The sequence below is a fragment of the Tursiops truncatus genome, chromosome 2 (assembly GCF_011762595.2).
Source record: "Tursiops truncatus isolate mTurTru1 chromosome 2, mTurTru1.mat.Y, whole genome shotgun sequence".
Classification (NCBI taxonomy): domain Eukaryota; kingdom Metazoa; phylum Chordata; class Mammalia; order Artiodactyla; family Delphinidae; genus Tursiops; species Tursiops truncatus.
Genome location: NC_047035.1, coordinates 37,574,097 through 37,594,532, shown reverse-complemented (window position 1 = coordinate 37,594,532; position 20,436 = coordinate 37,574,097). Strand labels below are relative to the sequence as shown.

The 20,436-nt window shown below is 36.5% G+C and overlaps 1 protein-coding gene across 10 annotated transcripts in view; it reads left to right on the top strand.

The window, feature by feature from the left end:
- SYNE2 (spectrin repeat containing nuclear envelope protein 2) overlaps positions 1-20,436 on the top strand; it is a 331,838-nt gene that overhangs the window by 178,806 nt on the left and 132,596 nt on the right. For all 10 annotated transcript variants that reach the window (XR_012329953.1, XM_019922908.3, XM_019922901.3 and 7 more), the window contains 7 exons: positions 1,141-3,238; positions 5,139-5,461; positions 7,401-7,545; positions 8,408-8,626; positions 13,539-13,804; positions 15,272-15,440; positions 18,104-18,259. Coding sequence is in view for 9 of the 10 variants with exons in the window: in XM_019922908.3 (XP_019778467.2) it covers positions 1,141-3,238; positions 5,139-5,461; positions 7,401-7,545; positions 8,408-8,626; positions 13,539-13,804; positions 15,272-15,440; positions 18,104-18,259 (3,376 nt within the window). In the remaining variant the exon portion in view is untranslated. The remainder of the gene's footprint in view (positions 1-1,140; positions 3,239-5,138; positions 5,462-7,400; positions 7,546-8,407; positions 8,627-13,538; positions 13,805-15,271; positions 15,441-18,103; positions 18,260-20,436) is intronic.

Sequence of the window (20,436 nt, the reverse complement as noted above, 5' to 3'; positions counted from 1 at the left end):
TTAAAGAATATTATGATTTTAATACTACAGTGTGGAAATTAATTTCATATGGAAACCATTGAAGAAAATTCTGTTGGTTTCATGCAAAAAATATTCATATTAATTTTACAATTATATTAATTTTACAAATTAATTTATTAAACTATTAACTCACTCTATAAATATCTGCAAAATAAGTTTAAGTTCTATGGAATTTAGCATTTTTTTTGCCAAGAGATGATTCTAAACTATGGGAGGGGGGCAGACACATTATCAATACAATTGGTTTTTTTTTTTTTTTTCTTGCGGTACGCGGGCCTTTCACTGTTGTGGCCTCTCCCGCTGCGGAGCAACAGGCTCCGGATGCGCAGGCTCGGCAGCCATGGCTCACAGGCGCAGCCACTCCGCGGCATGTGGGATCTTCCCGGACCCGGGCACGAACCCGTGTCCCCTGCATCGGCAGGCAGACTCTCAACCACTGCGCCACCAGGGAAGCCCAATACAATTGTTTAATATTAACATACTTGGTTTAAATAGTTTGGAACATAAGGAATATATATGTATTGTAATGGTTTCTTTTTACATGTATGTACTCCTTTGGCTTTGAAAATGATGGCTGAAGATTGTAGATATAGTCATAACTTGTAAACATTTTCTCATTATTAAAAAGTTTTATTTTATACTTTTGCCTAAATGGGGTTCACTTTCAGTGACATCCTTTGAGGAAACAATTTTATATTTAAAAGATTAGTCTGATGATTGTACCTTCTTAGTCAATATCTTTATCATTATTGTTGGTAAGATGATAACGAAGGGGTTGGATGTTGTAATTTAGCTTAGTCCTAGCCTAACTTTGTACAAGTACTTTACAGGTGACAGAGTACTTTTACATACATTCTTCCCTTCACTTTTCACTCCCTTCCTGTGCTTCTGCATTTTTATGATACTCATTTTATAGACAAGGTTTCTACATTGTCACACATTAATTGAGAGCTACAGTAAACAAGATTCTGATTTTTATTTTAAGGACAGAGTGTTCTTACAGACAACCTAATCTTCTCTTCTGTGAATTCAAAGCAGAATTAATTTCTTTTAATGACAGCTAACCTCATGTTGATGTATAATAAATATTAATCAGCTCCATTTTTCTTCTTTTGCTAGGGGACCACTGGACAGTTCAACCCATATGGACAAAATTAAAAAATTACTGGCATCAATAGAAAAAGAGAAAGATTCTTTAAGCAAGTTGAAAATCGAATGGGAAAATTTATCATACTGTCTGACTGACATGGATAAGAAGCTGTTGGAAAGCCAGATGAAGCAACTTGAACATGGTTGGGAGCAAATGGAACAACTGGTCCAGAAGAAGTATTCTCAGCAAGTGGTGGGACATGATGAGTTTACGTTTCTCATGAGTAAGATCCAAGACCTTGAAATTTCTCTGCAGCAGCAGCAGCAGTGTCTGCAGTTAAGGCTGGACTCTCCAGAAGAAGAAGGGAATCAAAGCATGGTTGCCTTGGCCACTGAACTCCAGACTATCAAGCATAGATTTTCTGTGTTCAGAGCGCGAGCTGAACTTCAGATGAAGAGGATTTGGGGAGAAAAGGAAAAGAAGGTTTTAGAAGATGCAATAAATAATTTGCAGAAGCAATTGGAAGCATTGGAACCATTAAACATAGAGGTGGAAAATCAGATCAAGAAGTGTGAGACCAGGTACAAGATGAAAGAGGCTATCTTATGGGTCAAAAATCTGTTAGGTGAACTCATCCCTACCATTTCCCTTCTCCCAGACAATATTCTTTCACAGATCAGAAAATGCAAGGTGGTGCACGATGGCATTCTAGATAAGCAGCAGGTTGTGGAGTCATTGGTTGAAGAGGTCAAAGATAATATTCCTAACCTTACAGCATATGAGAGCAGTGATTTAAATAACCTCCTACAGGACTTACAGAATCAATACCAAATGCTAGTTTTAAAATCAACTCAAAGATCACAGCAATTAGAATTTAACTTGGAAGAAAGAAGCAAATTTGTTGGGGTAATAGGGAAGGTTCAACTTTCACTTCAAGGAAATGAAACACTGATGATCCCCAAGATGCAAACAACCTCCACAGAAGCTGAACTAGAACATCAGTATGTCACTTTGACCATTTCTCAGAAGGAATTGCAGGAAATTGAGAGTGTAATCGCAACACATCTTCAGGAACAAACAAACATCTGTAAAGATCTAAGTGTATTTGAAAGATTATTTCTAGATGATCAATTGCAAAATCTTAAGACTAGAGCCAACAGAACACAAAGATTCATTCAAAATAAATGTAATGAAGTAGAACACAAGATAAATTTTTATAGAGAATTTTATGAAAAAACATCTGTGCTTCAGAAGGAGGTTGACCATATACAGCACAATGAACTGCTACTAAATCCAGAAATAAATCCACATGTTAAAGAGGAGTTGTATCGTCTTAAAGACCAAATCACTGGTATTCGATCTAGTATCCTACAAGTATTGAAACTCAAAGAAGTGTTTGACTGTATAGGACTAAATTGGGATTGGTCCCAACTTGACCAATTACAAACCCAAATACTTGAAAAAGAAAAGGAACTTGAAGAAAAAATTAAGCAGTTAGATACATTTGTGGCAGAATATGGCAAATATCAGGCATCACTAGGTAAATTGAGGGCTATGGATCTGCAAGTTAAGAAAAGGACTGAAGCACTACTAACAACGCCTGACACCCCACCAGAAAGCAGTCTGCTCAATGCTCAAATTTTGAATCAGAGAATCAGGAAAGTCATGTGCTTGTATCATGAAATAATCAAGAAATTAAGTGAAAATAAGGACTTTGATGACTCATTCAAAGAGAAAGAAATGCTACAAATAAACCTGTATGCAGAAGAAAGTGATAAGTTGCACAAGGTTCTCCAAAATATAGTCCTGGAATCCCAACCGAAAGAAATGGATGAAAAGAATTTTCAGGACAAACTAGAAAATTCCTTACATGTTTTAAATCAGATAAAATCTCAGTTACAACAGCCTTTACTTATAAATTTGCAAATTGAACATATTCAAAATGAAAAAGTTACTTGTGAAATGTTTCAAGAACAAGTTCAGGCAGAAATGGATAGCATTAAAGCCGTGACTGTTCTTGAAAAGCAAAGAGAAGAAAACTCTTCTGAAGCTAGTGATGTGGAGACAAAATTACATGACATTGAAGATCTTTACATGCAGCTTAATGCAAGCATTGATTTGCGCACAGTAAGTTTTTTAATTAGTTCATTAATGTATTTGTTGTAATTTCATGATTTTATGTTTTACTCTAGTTAATATCCACATTTCTCAAGAAGTTACACATTCTATAGAAATATTCTGCACAGGAGAATAGCCATTTTAAAGAACTTCAAAGGTCCAGTTTATAATCCCAGCTCATTCTGTATCTAAATACAGTTCCTTACAGTTTGGAAAAAGTTGAGTTTGACACCTTTATTTCTATATCCCTCGTAGCTTCTGTTGAGCTCAGAACCAAAAAGTTTGTGATTTTTGTTTGTTTGCTTTTCAGAAATAATAGAGAGTAGTGGAAGAAATATGGTATAAAGAACACAAGATAATAACTCCACATTTATTTAGAATTTACAGTGTCTAAGAACTATGCTGAACACTTTATCTTGAATCCTCATAGCAACTCTGTGAAATGGGTGCTATTACTAGCCCCGTTTTAAAATAAGGAAATTGAAGTTCAGAAACACCAACAGTTTTCTCAAGGTCTTGAAATAGTAACAGAACCAGGATTCATGTTGAGATCTGTGTGATTTTAGGGCAGGGGTCATCAAATTAAGGCCCATGGTCCGAATTTGCCCAGGCACCTGATTTTGTAAATAAAGTTATATTGGAGCACAGCTATGCCCATTCCTTACTGGCTTGTGTATGGCTGCTTTCCTGCTACAACAGCAGGGCTGAGTAGTTGTGACAGTCCGTATGGCCTGCAAAACCTAAAATATTCGGTCTGACCCTTTACAGGAAAAGTTTGCTGATCTCTGTTGCAGAGCGACGACAACAAACTCCCTCCTTTCTTGCAATAATAGGGTAGATATCTTAGGCATCATCTAAACACACTGTTCTTAATATAATGCCCTTCACTGTGTTTTCAGAGTTGTCACGCTGAATTTCTAGAATGGGGACGTTAACTCCCTTCTTTTTTTTTTTTTTTTCCTTTTTTCTTTTTTGTGGTACGCGGGCCTCTCACTGTTGCGGCCTCTCCCGTTGCGGAGCACAGGCTCCGGACACGCAGGCTCAGCGGCCGTGGCTCACGGGCCCAGCCGCTCCGCGGCATGTGGGATCTTCCCGGACCGGGGCACGAACCCATGTCCCCTGCATCGGCAGGCAGACTCTCAACCACTGCGCCACCAAGGAAGCCCAACTCCCTTCTTTAATTCAAAAAGTCGTTAGATAATGTATTTGAACTATTTTGCTAAGGTATAAATGCTATAGAAATATAAAGTCATATGAACCCTAATACATTCTTTAAATTGGTACTTAACAAATTCTCTGCTTGATTTTAATACAGTTTCCAGAAACAATGTACATAAATCCCCAAAATGATATATTTAGAGCTGGACTGGAAGGGCCCTCTAAAGTTATTTATTTCAACTATTTGTTATTTCAGTGAGAAGACTTGAGGTCTGGAGACATTAAGTGATGTGCTCAAAGCTAAAGTTAGTGGCAGAGCCATTAATTTAAAAATACAAGAGGTTTGGTGTGTGTGGGGTCTTTTCAGTTTTTTCCCCACAGATATTGCTTAAGGTTATATACATTAAATATATTCAATTGTTTTATATAATTCATAGTCTAATACAAGAGTTCTAGAGCAGGAACATATGTCATTAGACATGATTCATGAGATGTATCTTTAAATTTAGATTAGATTTAGCAAATCTGGAAACCATTTTCTTTATGCAAAGAAAAACTTAATCATTTTTGTTTTTTGTTTTTTTTAGTTTAAACTTATTCATTTTTAACTATTAGTGTAATATTATTAAACTATAAGTGTGAGATGCTCATTCTTTATGACGCAGAGACATATTATGAATGTATCACAAAAATTCAAGAATGACAAAAGTTTGACAGTTTTCATCCCGGCATTTAATCTTCCATTCACCAGAATGTCTTGAATGATGCTTATGGAAATATGGCACGCTATAATGAAGCAGTCGCCAGGGCCATGGGGATCATCACTGCCCTTGAAGCCATCATTGCATCCCATAGAGTAGACCTCGATAATCCAGAAGAATCAATAGAGATGCCTCGCCGCAAACAAGAGGAACTGAAGTCCGCAATAGCAGACATCCAGGACCTCACCGAGAATTTGGGGACTATATGCAGCCCAGAAGCTAAACGACAACTTGAGTGTACTTTACAGGAATTAGTTTCTAAGGACTCAGCCATGAGGGAGGCAGCCAAAGTAAAGGAAGCTGAAGTAGAAAGGTAGGTACTTCTTTCTAAAGGTAATGCTTTAAGAACAAAATATAGATTTGTTTATAATTAACATGTACACATTAGAAATAATTTGGAAAACATGGAAAAGTAAGAAAAAATCACTAAGGAAAACCATGGCAAATATTCTATTGCATTTATTTCATTTTTTCTTAATGAATATTGAGTACTTAAAACAGAATGTTTATAGAAGTCTGAGTATGGTATAAAGAATGATGATAAAACAAACACCTTTGTACCCAAAGGTTCAAAGATAAACATCATGATTTTTGAATTCTCTTGGGTACTTCTTCCTTCTCCTCTCAGAAGTAACCATTATCCTGTTTTTTATTTACCATGCCCTTGCTTTTAAAAATATTTTTACTACATGTTTGTGTCCTGTTTTCATGTATATGTATTCTTCTGTGACTTCATTTTTTCAAACTTACCATTATGATCCTGAAGTTTATTCATGTTTTTGTCTGTAGTAAAATATTCACTCACCCAGCTGTTGGTAAACATTTGTGTTGTTTCTAGTTTTTGCATTCACAAACAGTGCTTCTAGGAACATTTGCAAATGCAAGAGCTTCCTTTGGGTGTATAACTAGGATTGTGATTGCTGGGTCAAAAGGTATGCACATCTTAAATTTTTAATTCCAAATGATTTTACCCATTTCTACTCAAACCAGCAACATATTAATGTTCCAGTTGTCCCATATCCTCACCAACACTTAATGTTGTGAGATTTAATTTTTGCCAGTCTGATGGTTAAGTGATACTTCATTGTGGTTTTAATTTGCATCTTTATTACTGTTAATGAATTTGAGCCTCTTTTGTGAATATTTCTTCATCTTTCATCTTCTGAAAAATGCCTGTTCAAGACAATTTTTATTGGGTTGTCTTGCTCTTTCTTATTGATTTGTAGGGATTTATTCTACATTTTGGAGGCTGGTCTTTGTGTTATATGTGTTACAAATTATCTTTACAGAGGGGGTGTCCTAATAAACATCCATCCTGGGTGTGCTCCGGGCTTTATCCTCTGTCCCCAGCATTCCAGGTGAAGGTCAACAAAACTGAAACTTGACAAATGTCCTCAAAGTGAAAAACTGGCCTTGGAGCTTAGCTTGTTTCTCTGTATTTCCACTTTTACATAGTTTGGGGCCTCTGAATATTCCTTAATTCTTTGCCAGTTTATTATTGTGTTTTAAGAATTTTTAAAAATATATCTTTGATACCTAATTTTTTATTGTTTTCAGTGGGGGATTTAGGTTGTATCTATTTTGTATACATAATTTTATTCATAGTGTTTTTTTTTAATGTAGCACAACATTGTACTATATAAAAATAGGCTGCTTTTACTTTACTTTATAAAATGAACTCTTCCTTATTGTAACAAAACTTCATATAAAAGCAATTGTAATTATTTATAATATTTTTTAAAACGGATTGTTGTAACTTACTTAACCATATCTTTTGTTGGCATAAAGTGTGTTCTGATTTTTGCCATTTTAATTAACAGTCTAATAAGTAAAAAGATTTTACTGTGTAAAAGGTTTTATAAGGTATAGGATAAATTTCTTACGTTAGGATTGATTCCTTAAGATTAATTGCAGAAGTTGGATCAAAAGATATGAGCATTTTTAAGACTAAGTGGTTTTCTACAAGAATTGTACCAATTTACACCTTATTAGCAGTGCTCAAGAATGCAGTTTTCCAGTTTAGGTGTTTTAGAAACAGTCTTATCTGCCTGTTAAAGTTTGCATTAAAAGTCTCATGCAGGTCCTTTGAGGAGGAGGTAGTCAATAAATATTTGTTGAAATACACTGAGTAGCAAAAAGAGAATTACATTCTGTTTTTTACTAAGTGTTCAGAATGCATTCTGGGAAGTTCAGAATTTATTGTACTAAATAAAATTTAACATTACTTTTTTTTTCTAACTGTGTCTCACTAGGTGTCTTGAAAATTACAAAGGCTATAGAAAAATAAAAGAGAAAATTTGCACTGACCTCAGCCAGATGGAGACAGTTCTTGGGCAGTCCATGTCCCCACTGCCAATGTCATACAAAGAAGCTTTAGAGCGCTTGGAACAGAGCAAGGTAATAGAACTTGCAAATCTCAGTAACACTATGTACAAAAAATTGGCAGAAAGCAGGTGGAGGCATCACGGGATGTGGCTCTGTTATGACCCACAGAAATCTTCATCCTGAGTTGTACACTCAACAAAATTCCTAAACCAAAAGCCATGGGGAAAATGAGGCATTGGTTCTGAGAAATTTAATCATTTGGGTTCACAGGACAGTCTTCTCCCCAGTAGTTCCTGTCCTTATTAATCATTCTTTCTAAAGTGTTACCTTGCATGTTGTTTTGTTGGACATCGCTGGATCAATGACAGAGCATTTAATGTAACTTTCAGAAATGCTAAATTCTAGTTACTTCTTATACTCTATTACTGAGCAATTTTAGTTTTTGCATATATTCATCTGTCACAGTATATGGTATTATGTTATTAGCATTTGGATGAGGACATTTTAAATCATCTGTGCTTATCATCTACCACAAAACAAACACAAAACCAAAAAATATAAATAATGTGTATGTGGTTGATTACAGTAAGCATTGTACAAATTAGCTATCTAGTAAAATATGAGACTTACATTAAAATAAGAAAGTGAACTTCTAGGATATTTACCTTGGAAAACACATTTTTACTTAGAAAAATTGGTTGATAGGTCATTATTTGTCCCCATAGTTCCAAATTCATGTGTAGTATAATAATACCTAGATGCTTCTCATCTGTCTCAAATTGACTTCCAAAAGGACTAAAAAATGGATGATGTAATACTCATGGATGATTTTAAAACATTAATTGTTCAAGATTAAAATAGTTTATAAGTTTCAGGATAGTTCTGAATTCAGAAAACTTCTATCCCTCCTATTCCTTTTCTTTTCTTTCTTAAGACCTTGGTGTCAAATCTTACGTCAGCCAAAGAAGAGCTCATGAAAGTACGACAGGTCCTCAGACACTTGAGACCCATGTGCACAGATAGTGACAGCCTCTGTTTACTCAGAAGCACATCTGCTCTATGGGAGAGATGGCTGAGTTTGATGGAAGCTGTTAAAGAATGGGAGTTGTGGTGTGAAGAACTGAAGCAGGAGTGGAAATTTATCCATGAAGAAGTAAGTGTTTCATTTGCAACAGTCAAACTGTACAGTTTACTAACACATGTCATTTCAATTGTTTTATTATTTTCATTTTTTTTTAAATATAAAACAAGTCCTCAACCTGCACCATTTGTTTACATCACGTGCATGGAACATGTAAATGTTTATAGAGGTCAGGTCCTAGCAAAATAATCTCCAAGGAATTATTCAAGAATGACTCAAATTCTTTCATGACAGTGGCATTTTTTTGGTGTCAAATAATTCTTAGAAATAAGTGGCTACTTGCTTATATGAGCTTTAAAATCTTTATCGTGCAGATAAGCTAAGCCCTCTTAAAAATGTCTCTCCATCACACTAGAGGTTAGAATAAGGTAATATTCATAATAACCAATTAATTTTGAAATTAATTACAGTGGTTAACTGTGGAAATTAACTACTATTGTTAATAAGTATGACCTAAAAATGTGTATGATGTTCTTTCTGAAGACTGTCTCAAAGAAAACCTCCATAATATATATCGATCACAGATGTTAATTTAACCATGGTTGAGGCCTTAGGCATCCCATACATTTAGAAAGAAAATTTAAAATAGTATAAAAATATCCTAGGGTATTCTTTAATCTTTCCAAAGGACCAGGTATAAATGAGGTACAAATCAGAACATCAAATGAAAACCCTTCTCTCTTATTCCTGTTAAAATTTCTGCTGAATTTACTTAAGACAAATATAATCAATACTAGATTAGCAGTAGGTCACCTTGCCTTAGGATTTAAACGTTTAGCACTATCATATTTTCCTGCTTAAAACTTGTTATTCTTGAAAATGAATATCATTTTGATGGTGCTGTTGGGGTTCGGTTAGTAAGTAGTCTCTTGAATGTTAAAACTCCAAGGAACTTTGTAAATTGTCCTTTTAGCAGGGCCGCTAGCCTCCAGCTCTTTCCCATCCACAATGGCACGGTTTACTGAGGTCCTTCTGTGCAGTGTGTTCCTGTGTGCTGTGCTAAGAAGGCAGTTCAGGGAATTCCCTGGTGGTCCAGTGGTTAAGACTTCACACTCCCACTGCAGGGGGCACGGGTTCCATCCCTGGTCAGGGAACTAAGCCGCGAGGCGCGGCCAAAAAAAAAAAGAAGAAGGCAGTTTACGCATGATGCTGCTGAATCTCGGCATGGCCCTCAAGAGTTACCTATTATCACCATTTTCTATATGAAGAAGCTGAGGCACTGACAGATTTAAGTTGGTACAAGCCTCCGAGCTAGTGATTAAACTGGGGCTGTGGGCTGGGGCCACATCTATTTTGCTCACACTGTAACTTTAGAAGCTGAACAGGGCTTTGCACTTAGTGGGCACTTAGTATTTGTTGAGGGACAGCTCTTATTCACATCCAGGTTTAGGCTAATCCTAAGATTATTGTTCTTTTTATTTTATTACATTATCTTTCTCTTGCCCTCTACCCACTGGCAATCATATTTTAGTAGTTATGTAATAGTAGTTATTTTTGTAGTTATCCATACAAGCATTTGACAATATCTGCTAACAAAATGTGTTTTTCAAAGAATAACACCAACAAAATATGTTCTCACGTAATAACAATAATAACAACAACTGCTAACACTTAATGGGCACTTAATTGAGCACGTGTCAGGCATAGTTCTAAGCACTTTACATGTGTTTACATTTATCCTCGCAAGAATCCTATGAGGATGAGATTATCATTCTCATTTTATAGATGAAGAAAATGAGACACAGTGAGATTAACTTGCTCAACTTCATAAGTGATAGAAGATTCAAATGTACACTCTGTTTTTAACCACTAAACTGTCAACTTAAATGATTTTTACACATGCCAAATTGATGTAAGATTTTAAAACAGCTTTTATCCATTCAATAAAAATTATATCATCTAAATACCTGTACATGCAAGATTCTGTTGGCATGCTTGGTGATTTTACGTGTGACAAAATGAATTTCTGTTTTTAAAAACGTCTGTACTGATACAACAATCCAGTATCTTTATGAAGAAAGGTTTTGTGTAAGTAGATTTTTGAAAACTTAAATGCTTGTTTAAATTTACAAATTCAAAAATTAATTTAAATTTTGATTTACTGTTTTTTTTCCCCCTAAAATCTTACCTCCCTCTTAAGCAGAATCTGCTTGATTTTATTATTCATTTCTGGTTATTCAGGATCATCATTTTATGCTTCACTGATCACAATGTGCTAGAATAAATGCATGTCTTCAAAGATATGGGAGGGGTAAGGCTGTCTTCTTCCCCTTGTACCCAAGATCCAGAAGTCTCTCCTGTTTTAGTTTCTACTTTGGCTGCTTACAGGTTTTTCTGTTTCCGTCTCTATGTTTACTCTTGGAACAACTGTGGCTCCTTCTCCCTTTCTAGACTCAACTTTATAACTGACTGTGAACCTAAAAGTTTTATAACCTGTCCAAGGAAAATCATCCAGGGGCTGAAGAGTGAATGCATAATCTTTGTGGCAACTATTTACTTATTTGGGGGCTGCCATCATTCTTTTTGGTATAAAGTTTGCTGCGTTTTGACAAGTGCATACAGTCACATGACCACCAATGAAATCAAGACTTAGAACATTTCCACCACCCAAGAAAGTTCCATATGCCCCTTTGTAGTCAGCCCCTTCCATTACCTCCAGCCTGTGGCAATTATTAATCTGTTTTGCCATCTTCAGAATGTCATATAAACAGACCCGGATAGTTTGTGGCCTTTAGAGTTTGGCCTTTTTTCGCTAAGCATAATGCATGTGAGATTCATTCATGCTGCTGCTTGTATCAATAGTTCATTTCTTTTTATTCCTGAGTAATAGTCTGTCAGACTCATGCACAGCAGTTAGTTTATCCATTCACAATTTGAAGAATTGCCTGGCTTTTGGATAAAATTATTGTCCTAAAAAAAAGTATTCTTCCCCCTTGTGTTCTCCTCCTAATGACTTAACAGCTTTACAGCAGAGAGCAGAACCTGAGACAGGGGCTTGTAAGCAGGTGGTTTATTTTGGAAAGTGATCCAAGGGAACAGGAATGGGAGATAGGAGAACTGACACAGGAAAGGTTAGAGCCTTTAGTCACTTTACTCTTATTGGATCCTGGTTGCTGCAGTTGCCCATTTATGGTTATCACTGGCCATGGAAGCACCAAGAGATGCTCCGTTAAGTCCTGGATTACGGACATAGTTCTTTCAACCCCAGTGTATATTGGAAACCCTAGGTGGACAGTTACCTCTGTCAACATAGCAACTCCTTTCTTTGCATGCTGGTTCTTTGGTGGGGGAGTGAGGGGACTGCAAAATGACCCAGTAGAACCTGAATCCCATTCCCTGGTGGAAGTGTAGCTGCCTGCTTGAGAACTAGGACTTCAGTTCAACTGAATTTAGGTTTGAGGGGCTGGAAAGCACAAATTCCATAACTGGGTCTCTTGGAGAGGGGCCAATCTACACATGTAGATTGGGTACACATGTACCCATGGACTCTAGTGATTGGGGACCCAGCTGCAACCTATGGCCCAAGTGACAGGGCAGCTTATGCCATAGCCTGGTCCTGCAGCGCTGCCTCCTCAGCACTGGCGGCGTTCTGATGAATGGATCTGAGCAATAGTCACCAGTGTAGCATACACGGCCGCCAAAATCCCAGAAGGCCCATCCAGTGCCGCACCTCTTTCTTGGCAACAGAGGTGCAAGACTGAACAACTTGATCTTTACCTTATAGAAGTCCCCTGGCATGCCCCAGACTACTGGCCCCCCTGGGAGCTTAATTGATGCTGGGGTTCCTGAATTCTCATAGGCTTTATATCTCACTCTCTGGCATGTCTTACTGGGCATCCAGGTCCTCATTTATCATTTCAGTTAGCATGATATCATAAATGTAGTTGACCTCTGTGACATTCAGTAATGTCAAGATTGCAGGATGGCTGACTCTGTCTGAACGTAGAGCAGGAATGTTGGCAATGCTGGGACAGAATGTGGTAAAGGCACAGTGCTGCCGAGGAGAGCGCCAGAGGATTTGAAGAGGGAATGAGAGGGATCTGATTTTCTGTCTTTGGTTCTGAGTTTCAGGGCCAGTAGAACTCCACTTTCTAGATATTTTATTTATTATTGATAGGTTATATATTTCTGAGTTCTGCATTTAGCTGTGGTTGAGAAAGACACGAGCAGTCCAGTAATTTGGGCTGCTTTCCCATTGGTGTAAGTGAGTGACAGGGTATTGAGGGCTTACTTTTTTGAGCATTGGATGTGAAAGAAAAGAGACCTGTAGAAAAAATGCCCAACCTCTTCTACTTCATGGATGCAGTTTGGTGGAGCTCATTCTAACTAACTTAGAGGTATCTCAGTCAGGAGAAATAATTGCTTTAATAAAGCAACTGAAATTGGAAGGAGAAAGAAATTATGAAAATATTCAGTAGCATTTCCTTCAGCTCATAACAGCAATACATTTTTTTTTCTTTTCTTTTCTTTTTTTTTTTTTTGCGGTATGCGGGCCTCTCACTGCTGTGACCTCTCCTGTTGCGGAGCACAGACTCCGGACATGCAGGCTCAGCGGCCATGGCTCACGGGCCTAGCTGCTCCGCGGCATGTGGGATCTTCCCGGACCGGGGCACGAACCCGTGTCCCCTGCATCGGCAGGCGGACTCTCAACCACTGCGCCACCAGGAAAGCCCAGCAATACTTCTTTTTAATCACACATATACATGATCAGTAGCTGGGAACTATGGGATTGGGATAGTGGAGAGATAATACTCCCAGCTGTAGGAAGACAAATATGACCTTGAACTGGGATGTGGCTTTGGGAATCCTTTGAAGAGCCAGTATGTAAAAATTATGATTGCTGAGTCCTGAAGTGGTAAGAGTATATTTTACTTATTTTAGCTCCCTGTTTTTTCTTTTTCTTTTTTTTTGCTTATTGAATTAGATTGAACGAGAAGCAATTATTTTAGATAATCTTCAAGAAGAACTCCCTGAAATTTCCAAAACAAAAGAGGCAGCCACCACAGAGGAATTCTCAGAGCTGCTGGATTGTTTATGCCAATATGAAGAGAATGTGGAGAGGCAGCAGCTGTTACTGGCCCTACTTCTGCAGCGCATAAAAAATATCCAGAACACTCCTGAAGGCTTAAGACCTATGGGGACTGTTTCTGCATCTCAAGAGATTATGTCTATGCAAGAACGATGCCACAAGTAAGATTTATGAAAAACTATTAAGGAAATGTGCTTGACCAAACTCAGGAAAAATTGAGAAAATATTGAATTTCTAGAATAAAAAAATATTTTAGAACAATGACAAATGATATGACAGAATCAAGTTGCGTCAACACTGATAGGTATAAAAATGATGGAAATTAATTTTTTTTATTGGAGTATAGTTGCTTTACAGTGTTGTGTTAGTTTCTACTGTACAGCAAAGTGAATCAACTTTACTTATACACATATCCTCTCTTTTTAGATTTCCTTCCCATTTAGGTCACCGCAGAGCATTAAATAGAGTTCCCTGTGCTATACAGTAGGTTCTCATTAGTTATCTATTTTGGAAAATATTAATATTAACGATAATTAAAACAAGCACACATTTTCCTGGTGTTTCAAATTTTTTTAAATGTTTGCTGTTTTTCTAACTTAGTAATACATATTCATTATAGGAAGTTTAGAGAATGTGGATAATTGTAAAGATTAATATAAAAACCACCTTTAATTTTACCACTCATCAACAGTCACTACCAATCACTCATCATTCTTACTATGGCTGTACTTTTAAAAACATTGTGATCATAGTACTATACTGTTTTATATTCTGCTGAACCATTTATAAGCATATTATATTTATTTTCCTATGCTATTAAATGTTCTTTAAAATATAACTATAATATTTCACCATGTGGATATGCTATAATGTATTTAACCAAGTCCCTAATATAGAACCTTTAAATTATATGTAATTTATTTTACTTTTATAAAAACACTGTAATGAATATTCTTACGCTAGAATCTCTTTGTGCATTTGTGATTACTTCATTGAGAAAGATGCCAAGAAGTATGATCTTCAGGTCAAAGGATATATCACTAATATCTTTATAGCTAGAAATACTTACCAGATAGCTCTCAGGAAAGATTTTCCCTACTTAAACTCCTCCAATAATATGATGGCTGCATCCACAGTAAATGGGGTCAGCTTGGATAGAAAGGCTAATTCCATCATCTATGGCTCCCAGGGCCCACGCATGACTTCATTCACACCTCTGAGTCACGTTCAATTGAACTCAAGGATTACAAGGAAAAAAATATGGCAATTGGAATGTAAAGTGTGAAAAGAAGATATTTTGGGATGAAAGTTTTAGAGATTTTTTTTTCCTCCCTTTTTTTAAATTAATTTTTATTGGGGTATAGTTGCTTTACAATGTTGTGTTAGTTTCTGCTGTACAGCAAAGTGAATCAGTTATACGTATACATATATCCCCCCTTTTTTGATGGAGTGATAGAATTTGATGTATGTTTGTATATATAGTATATAAACCATTGAAAACTGGTACTTTTCTCTCAGGAAAAAAAACCTTTTGTGAGCTATGCAGACATTATATTAATTGTTGAAATAAAACTATTACACAGAAAAGCAGGATAGAGGAACAATTTTATTCTGATGCTATATTTTAGGCTTTTCCAGAAGGCTCAAAAAAATAAGGAATTAATACAGAATGAAATCCAAGAAAGACATGCCTTTACAAAAGAAATAATTACTTTGAAGAATTCATTTCAGCAGACTACAACCTTTTTCCAAAATATGGAATTACAAGACCACCCAGAAAAGGCAGAACAGCTTGAGGTAAGTGAGGAATGAACTGGTGAATGTGGCCGATACAGATCTGAAATCTTGAGTCCAAAGTTCTTGGAGCAGAGGTAACCCTGTGGCTAGTGTAGAGGGAATCTAGAAGAAGAAGAAAATGTGGGCAAAGGCCCTGTGGCATGGTGTGGGCAGAGCCACAGGAGATCAATATGGCTGGAGTACAGAGAGCAGAGTTGGGACTAGGTCAGGAGGTAGGCCAGCAGCCCTTTTCCAACCACATGTCAAGTGTGTTTGGTGTACAGGGGTCTCAGACCACTCTTGAGTAGTATGTAGGACTGCTCACTTTATAGGATAGAATATCTAGACTCTGAGAGGGATAGAAGTGTTTTTACTCACAGCACTTGCCACCAAATGTGTGAGGCTTTTTTTCCCCACACCAGCCTATTCCCCAACTCTCCAGACACCAACTGGGACACGAGTTCAATTCTGACAGTAACTATAAGGAGTTAGTATCGACCCCCAGGTTAAGGGCTCAGTCCCACAAGTCTGCCCCCGCTTCAGATGCCACCTGTACTTCTTTTTTTTTTTTTTTTTTAACATTTTGAGAAATGCTTTATTCAAAAAACTCATGTAAATGTTGTCCTTCATAACTTTAAAAAGATGTTCAAACAGAAAAGAGTTACCTTTCAAAAGCTATTGCATAGAAAATGACACAATACAAATAACAGATTTTACTTTGATATGTAAATATAAACTAGAATAATCTTGATTACAGAGAGACAAAATCATATGCCTCCATAGAAGAAAATTCTTTGGTTAAAAATAGTCAAATTGCTTTTCCATCATACTTTCCTTAAGACATGAAATCTATTTTTTTAAGTATTTGGATTCCGAGTAAAGAACTTCACTTTTTTCTCTTTAAATAGAAACACCACCCGTACTTCTGACCGACAGGCTATAAAGCAGCAGTTCCCACGACCCCATCCTCAGGTTTATAAATTTGCTAGAATGGCTCAGAAAACTAGGAAGGCACTTTACTTACTATTACTGGTTTATTATAAAGGCTACAACTCAGAAACAGCCAAGTAGAAGACATGTATGGGGGAAGGATGTGGAGCTTCCATGCTCTCTCTGGGTGCGCCACTCTCCCTTGATGGACCTTGATGTGTCCATCAATCCAGAGCTCTCCAAACCTTGTTTAAGGGTTTTTATGGAGGTTCCATTAATAGGCGTGATTGATTGAGTCGTTGACGGTTGGTGATTAACTCAACCTCCAGCCCTTCTCCCCTCTGGAGGTCTGGAAGTGCGGTTGAAAGTTCTAGCCCTCTAATCACACAGTTGGTTCCTCTGGCACCAGCCCCATCCTGAAGCTGTCACCCCCCCCAGCCCCACCACCAAGAATCTTCTCATTACCATAAACTCAGGTATGGTTGGAAAAGACTTGTTATAAATAACAAAAGACACTCCTTTCACCCCTATGCAGGAAATTCCAAGGGTTTTAAAAGCTGTGCGGGGAACCGGGATGAAGGCTAAATGTATTTATTATATCACACTATCTGTGCATAGGCTAGGGGTCATTTTCCGAACAATCTCTTCTCATTCCACTAGGTGGTAACAGGCAAAACTGACGTTTGGCAGTTTGTCCAAAAGTTGCATGCTGTTATTCACCAGAGCTTTTGGTATCAATGTTGCAAAAGGAAACTTACTCTCCCTCACAGAGGCAGTCTTCATGGGGAAGCCATCTAAGTGTAGCTCTGAATGAAGACCTGTACTCAGGGCTAAGTCTAGATAAACGAGGAGCACTCTGTACCTCAAACCCTACCTTTCTCTGAATGGCACTATTCTTTAACTTTTCCTCTAGACTTGTTCTCTGCTGAGGGCTAAGAAAAGGAAAGCAGTGACACATCGGGGAGTCATTCAAAATTGTAATCATTCTTCAGTGTGGTGACTCAATCCATTAACACAGATAATGCTACTCAACAGCTACTGTAAAAACAAAAGAAAACCCAAAAAGCCACAGTAAAGTCAAGAAGTATTTTTCCACTTGATCTTTGGGAAACTTTCCCAAACAAATGAGTTTCTCCTTTATAATTAGTGCAGGAGTACGTAGATCAGATTCTGTTTCTAGGCCACGACCAATAGACTATTTGTTCAGGTTTCTTTTATCTCCTAAAACCCCACATTCTTTGCAAGGAACTGGAACCCTCCCTTTTGAAAGAAGTTGAGCTGTGCTGGGCTGTCTAATTACATGAAAGCAGACACTTCTGCTTCAAGCACAGGGCTTTTAGTGGCCTTGAATCATTGTGATGATAATGTAGGAAGAAGCAGAAATGGCAACAAGTTAATAATAAAATAAAACTTCTTTGAAACTTTTTGCTGCTTGCAGCTTTTTAGATGGAGACTGCTACTGAGATATAACTAAATCCTAGAGGTACTTTAGAGGCAGGAGATGTTGTAATGTCTTTTCAGGACAATGGTTTGACACTATGGAGAGATATCAAGTTTAATTCTTACAAATTAGAAAGCATCATCTGACCAAACTGAGTATCTCTCATGCTTAATCAGCTTGTATCAATAGTGAGGTTTTGTCATGCAAAGTTTGCTCATTTAAATCATAAAGATGTGCTGGAAAGCTGCTTGCATTTTTAGAGTTAAACTTTTTCTCTGTCCTGTGAGCATTTGAAACTCTCTTGATTTTTTAGGAGCTTCAAAGCATTCTTAAGAAAGGGAAGCTAACTTTTGAGAATATTATGGAAAAACTGCGAATCAAGTATTCTGAAATGTACACCATAGTCCCTGCAGAGATTGAATCCCAGGTGGAAGAATGCAGAAAAGCTTTAGAAGACGTAGATGAGAAGGTAATAATAATGTTTGTATTCGTATTATTATTTATGGAGGTGAATGAATATAAAGAACAACATATCATTTAAGATCACATTTTCATTTGCCCTGATTTCAGCTATGTCTGTTTTTTTTTTTAATGTCTGTTTTTATAGAGTTTAGTTGAGTGATAATTTTGTGTATTGATACTGAGACGGAGTTGCTCTAAGTAAGTGACACAGGTAACAGAATTAGTCTATTAATTTTTAGTTGTGAAGATGCTTAGTTTTTCTTCTCTTGCATTTAAAAATAGAGTTATATATTGGCTTTTACTTGACTTTTTTTTTCTCCGGAAAATCACTTTAAAATTTTGGTCATGAATAATACTTTGCTTTTAACACTTTGAAATTGCAACCAAGAACAATAAGAACACACGTTTCATAACTTACTAGGAGTAGCACTTAACACACGGTGTCTTTCTAATAATGATGGTAACATAATTCTCACAAAGCATACCCAGGCAAATCTTTATACCTGGAAGTCCAGGTTGGAAGAAAGAATGGGAAATGGTTCATAGTACTTGGAGACATAGGAGTTTAGCAAGACAATTTTATTGCGTTATTTAAAGGCTGCCCAGATCCAACAGAACAAAATTCTGTTTGGTCCAGAAGAATACAGAAGGATTTTTGTATTGCTTTTTGAAGCCTAAAATACCTATAATTTAGTAAATAAAACATATTAATTGCACACAAAAAATCAGGTTCAAACTTGCGACAAATTTCTTTGGAAAATCTAACCCATGTAAAAAACATGTAAACTCCTAATATATATTATAACAAATCTTGTTGATTTGACATACAAGATAATCTATTATGAGGAACTTCCTCAAGAATCATGCACTATTGATTTTATTTTAAGAAAATACTAAATGTTTTGAGAGAAACTCAATTGGTTCTCCTGACTACTTCATGTGAAAATCCCTAACAAAGTGAGTTAATAATCAAAATCTACCTTTTAAATTTAGGGTTGAAAATTTCAACAGTAACTTTAATATCTGTGTATATTTGTAACCAATAAAAACTTACTTTTATTGCGTGATGTGACTGTAGGATCCAGGCAACAGACACAATACCATTCTGTGCAGTTCAGTTGGCTGCATACTTTACCTAAATCATGATCTCTCCTAATATACAAAAATGATAGGCATTTCTGCCAGAAGAGTAACTGCCCAAAATATCAGAAAGCTTCATTTTGTGGTAATTTGTTATGTAGCAATAAAAAGCTAATACAGTGATTAAAAATAATAATAATAATACAGGATTAGTTTTTTTTCTAAAAGATCTTGACTGTGGTATGGTCTGTGGAATAAAAACATTATCTAAAAGTATCAACGACCTGGTGCTGTGAAAAGAGCCTGGGGGCCTTGGCGTCTGGTGGCTTGGGCTTCTTGGGGTGAATTCACCCACTACCTTGATGTATGACTTTAAGCAAGTCATACATGATGACTTTAGCCTGTGTTTCAATTTCTGTATCTGTAAAGTATCTGCATTGGAAGGTTTAGTCTCAATGGTTGAACAGATATAGTGGTTTTAAAAAGGTTAATTAAAAGGAGAATACAAAAGCATTAAGTATTTTTTGGTTATTCAGTGGCTGTTTGGAGAAAACCTTATCAACATAGCTTAAAAAAATAAGAACATGAACTAATCAGGCATTTGAAAAATGATACATTCAACATTCATTTATTATCTTTCCTAGTACAAGTTAATTTCTTCGGAAAATCGTTCTGATAAAAAAATTACACTGTTCAGCAGCTAGATTTCTAATTGCTGGGAAAACATACACTAGAAACATTCACACAGAGAAAAACTAAGATTTTCTGCTGCAAGAAATAGCCAGTTTTAGAAGGTTATTTCACCCAAATGAATACTAAGATGGGAATTACATCTTTTACGTCAAATTGAGAATGTTTGTTTTTATTGAAAACAAATCTGTGCAGAGGATTCTCTCATAAAACATAGAAACTGTATAATAAATAATTTTTCTCCCAGGAATTTTTTAATATCATTTGCTCCCTTGGGGTATGTTTCAGACAGTCCCCTCAGTAGTTTTGCCCAACACAGCACATATCTGTAGTACATACTGTGGATTACATTGAACAGATTTCTGTTGGTCAGTTTTCTTTTCTTTTTTTTTTTTCCGGTTGGATTTGAACGGT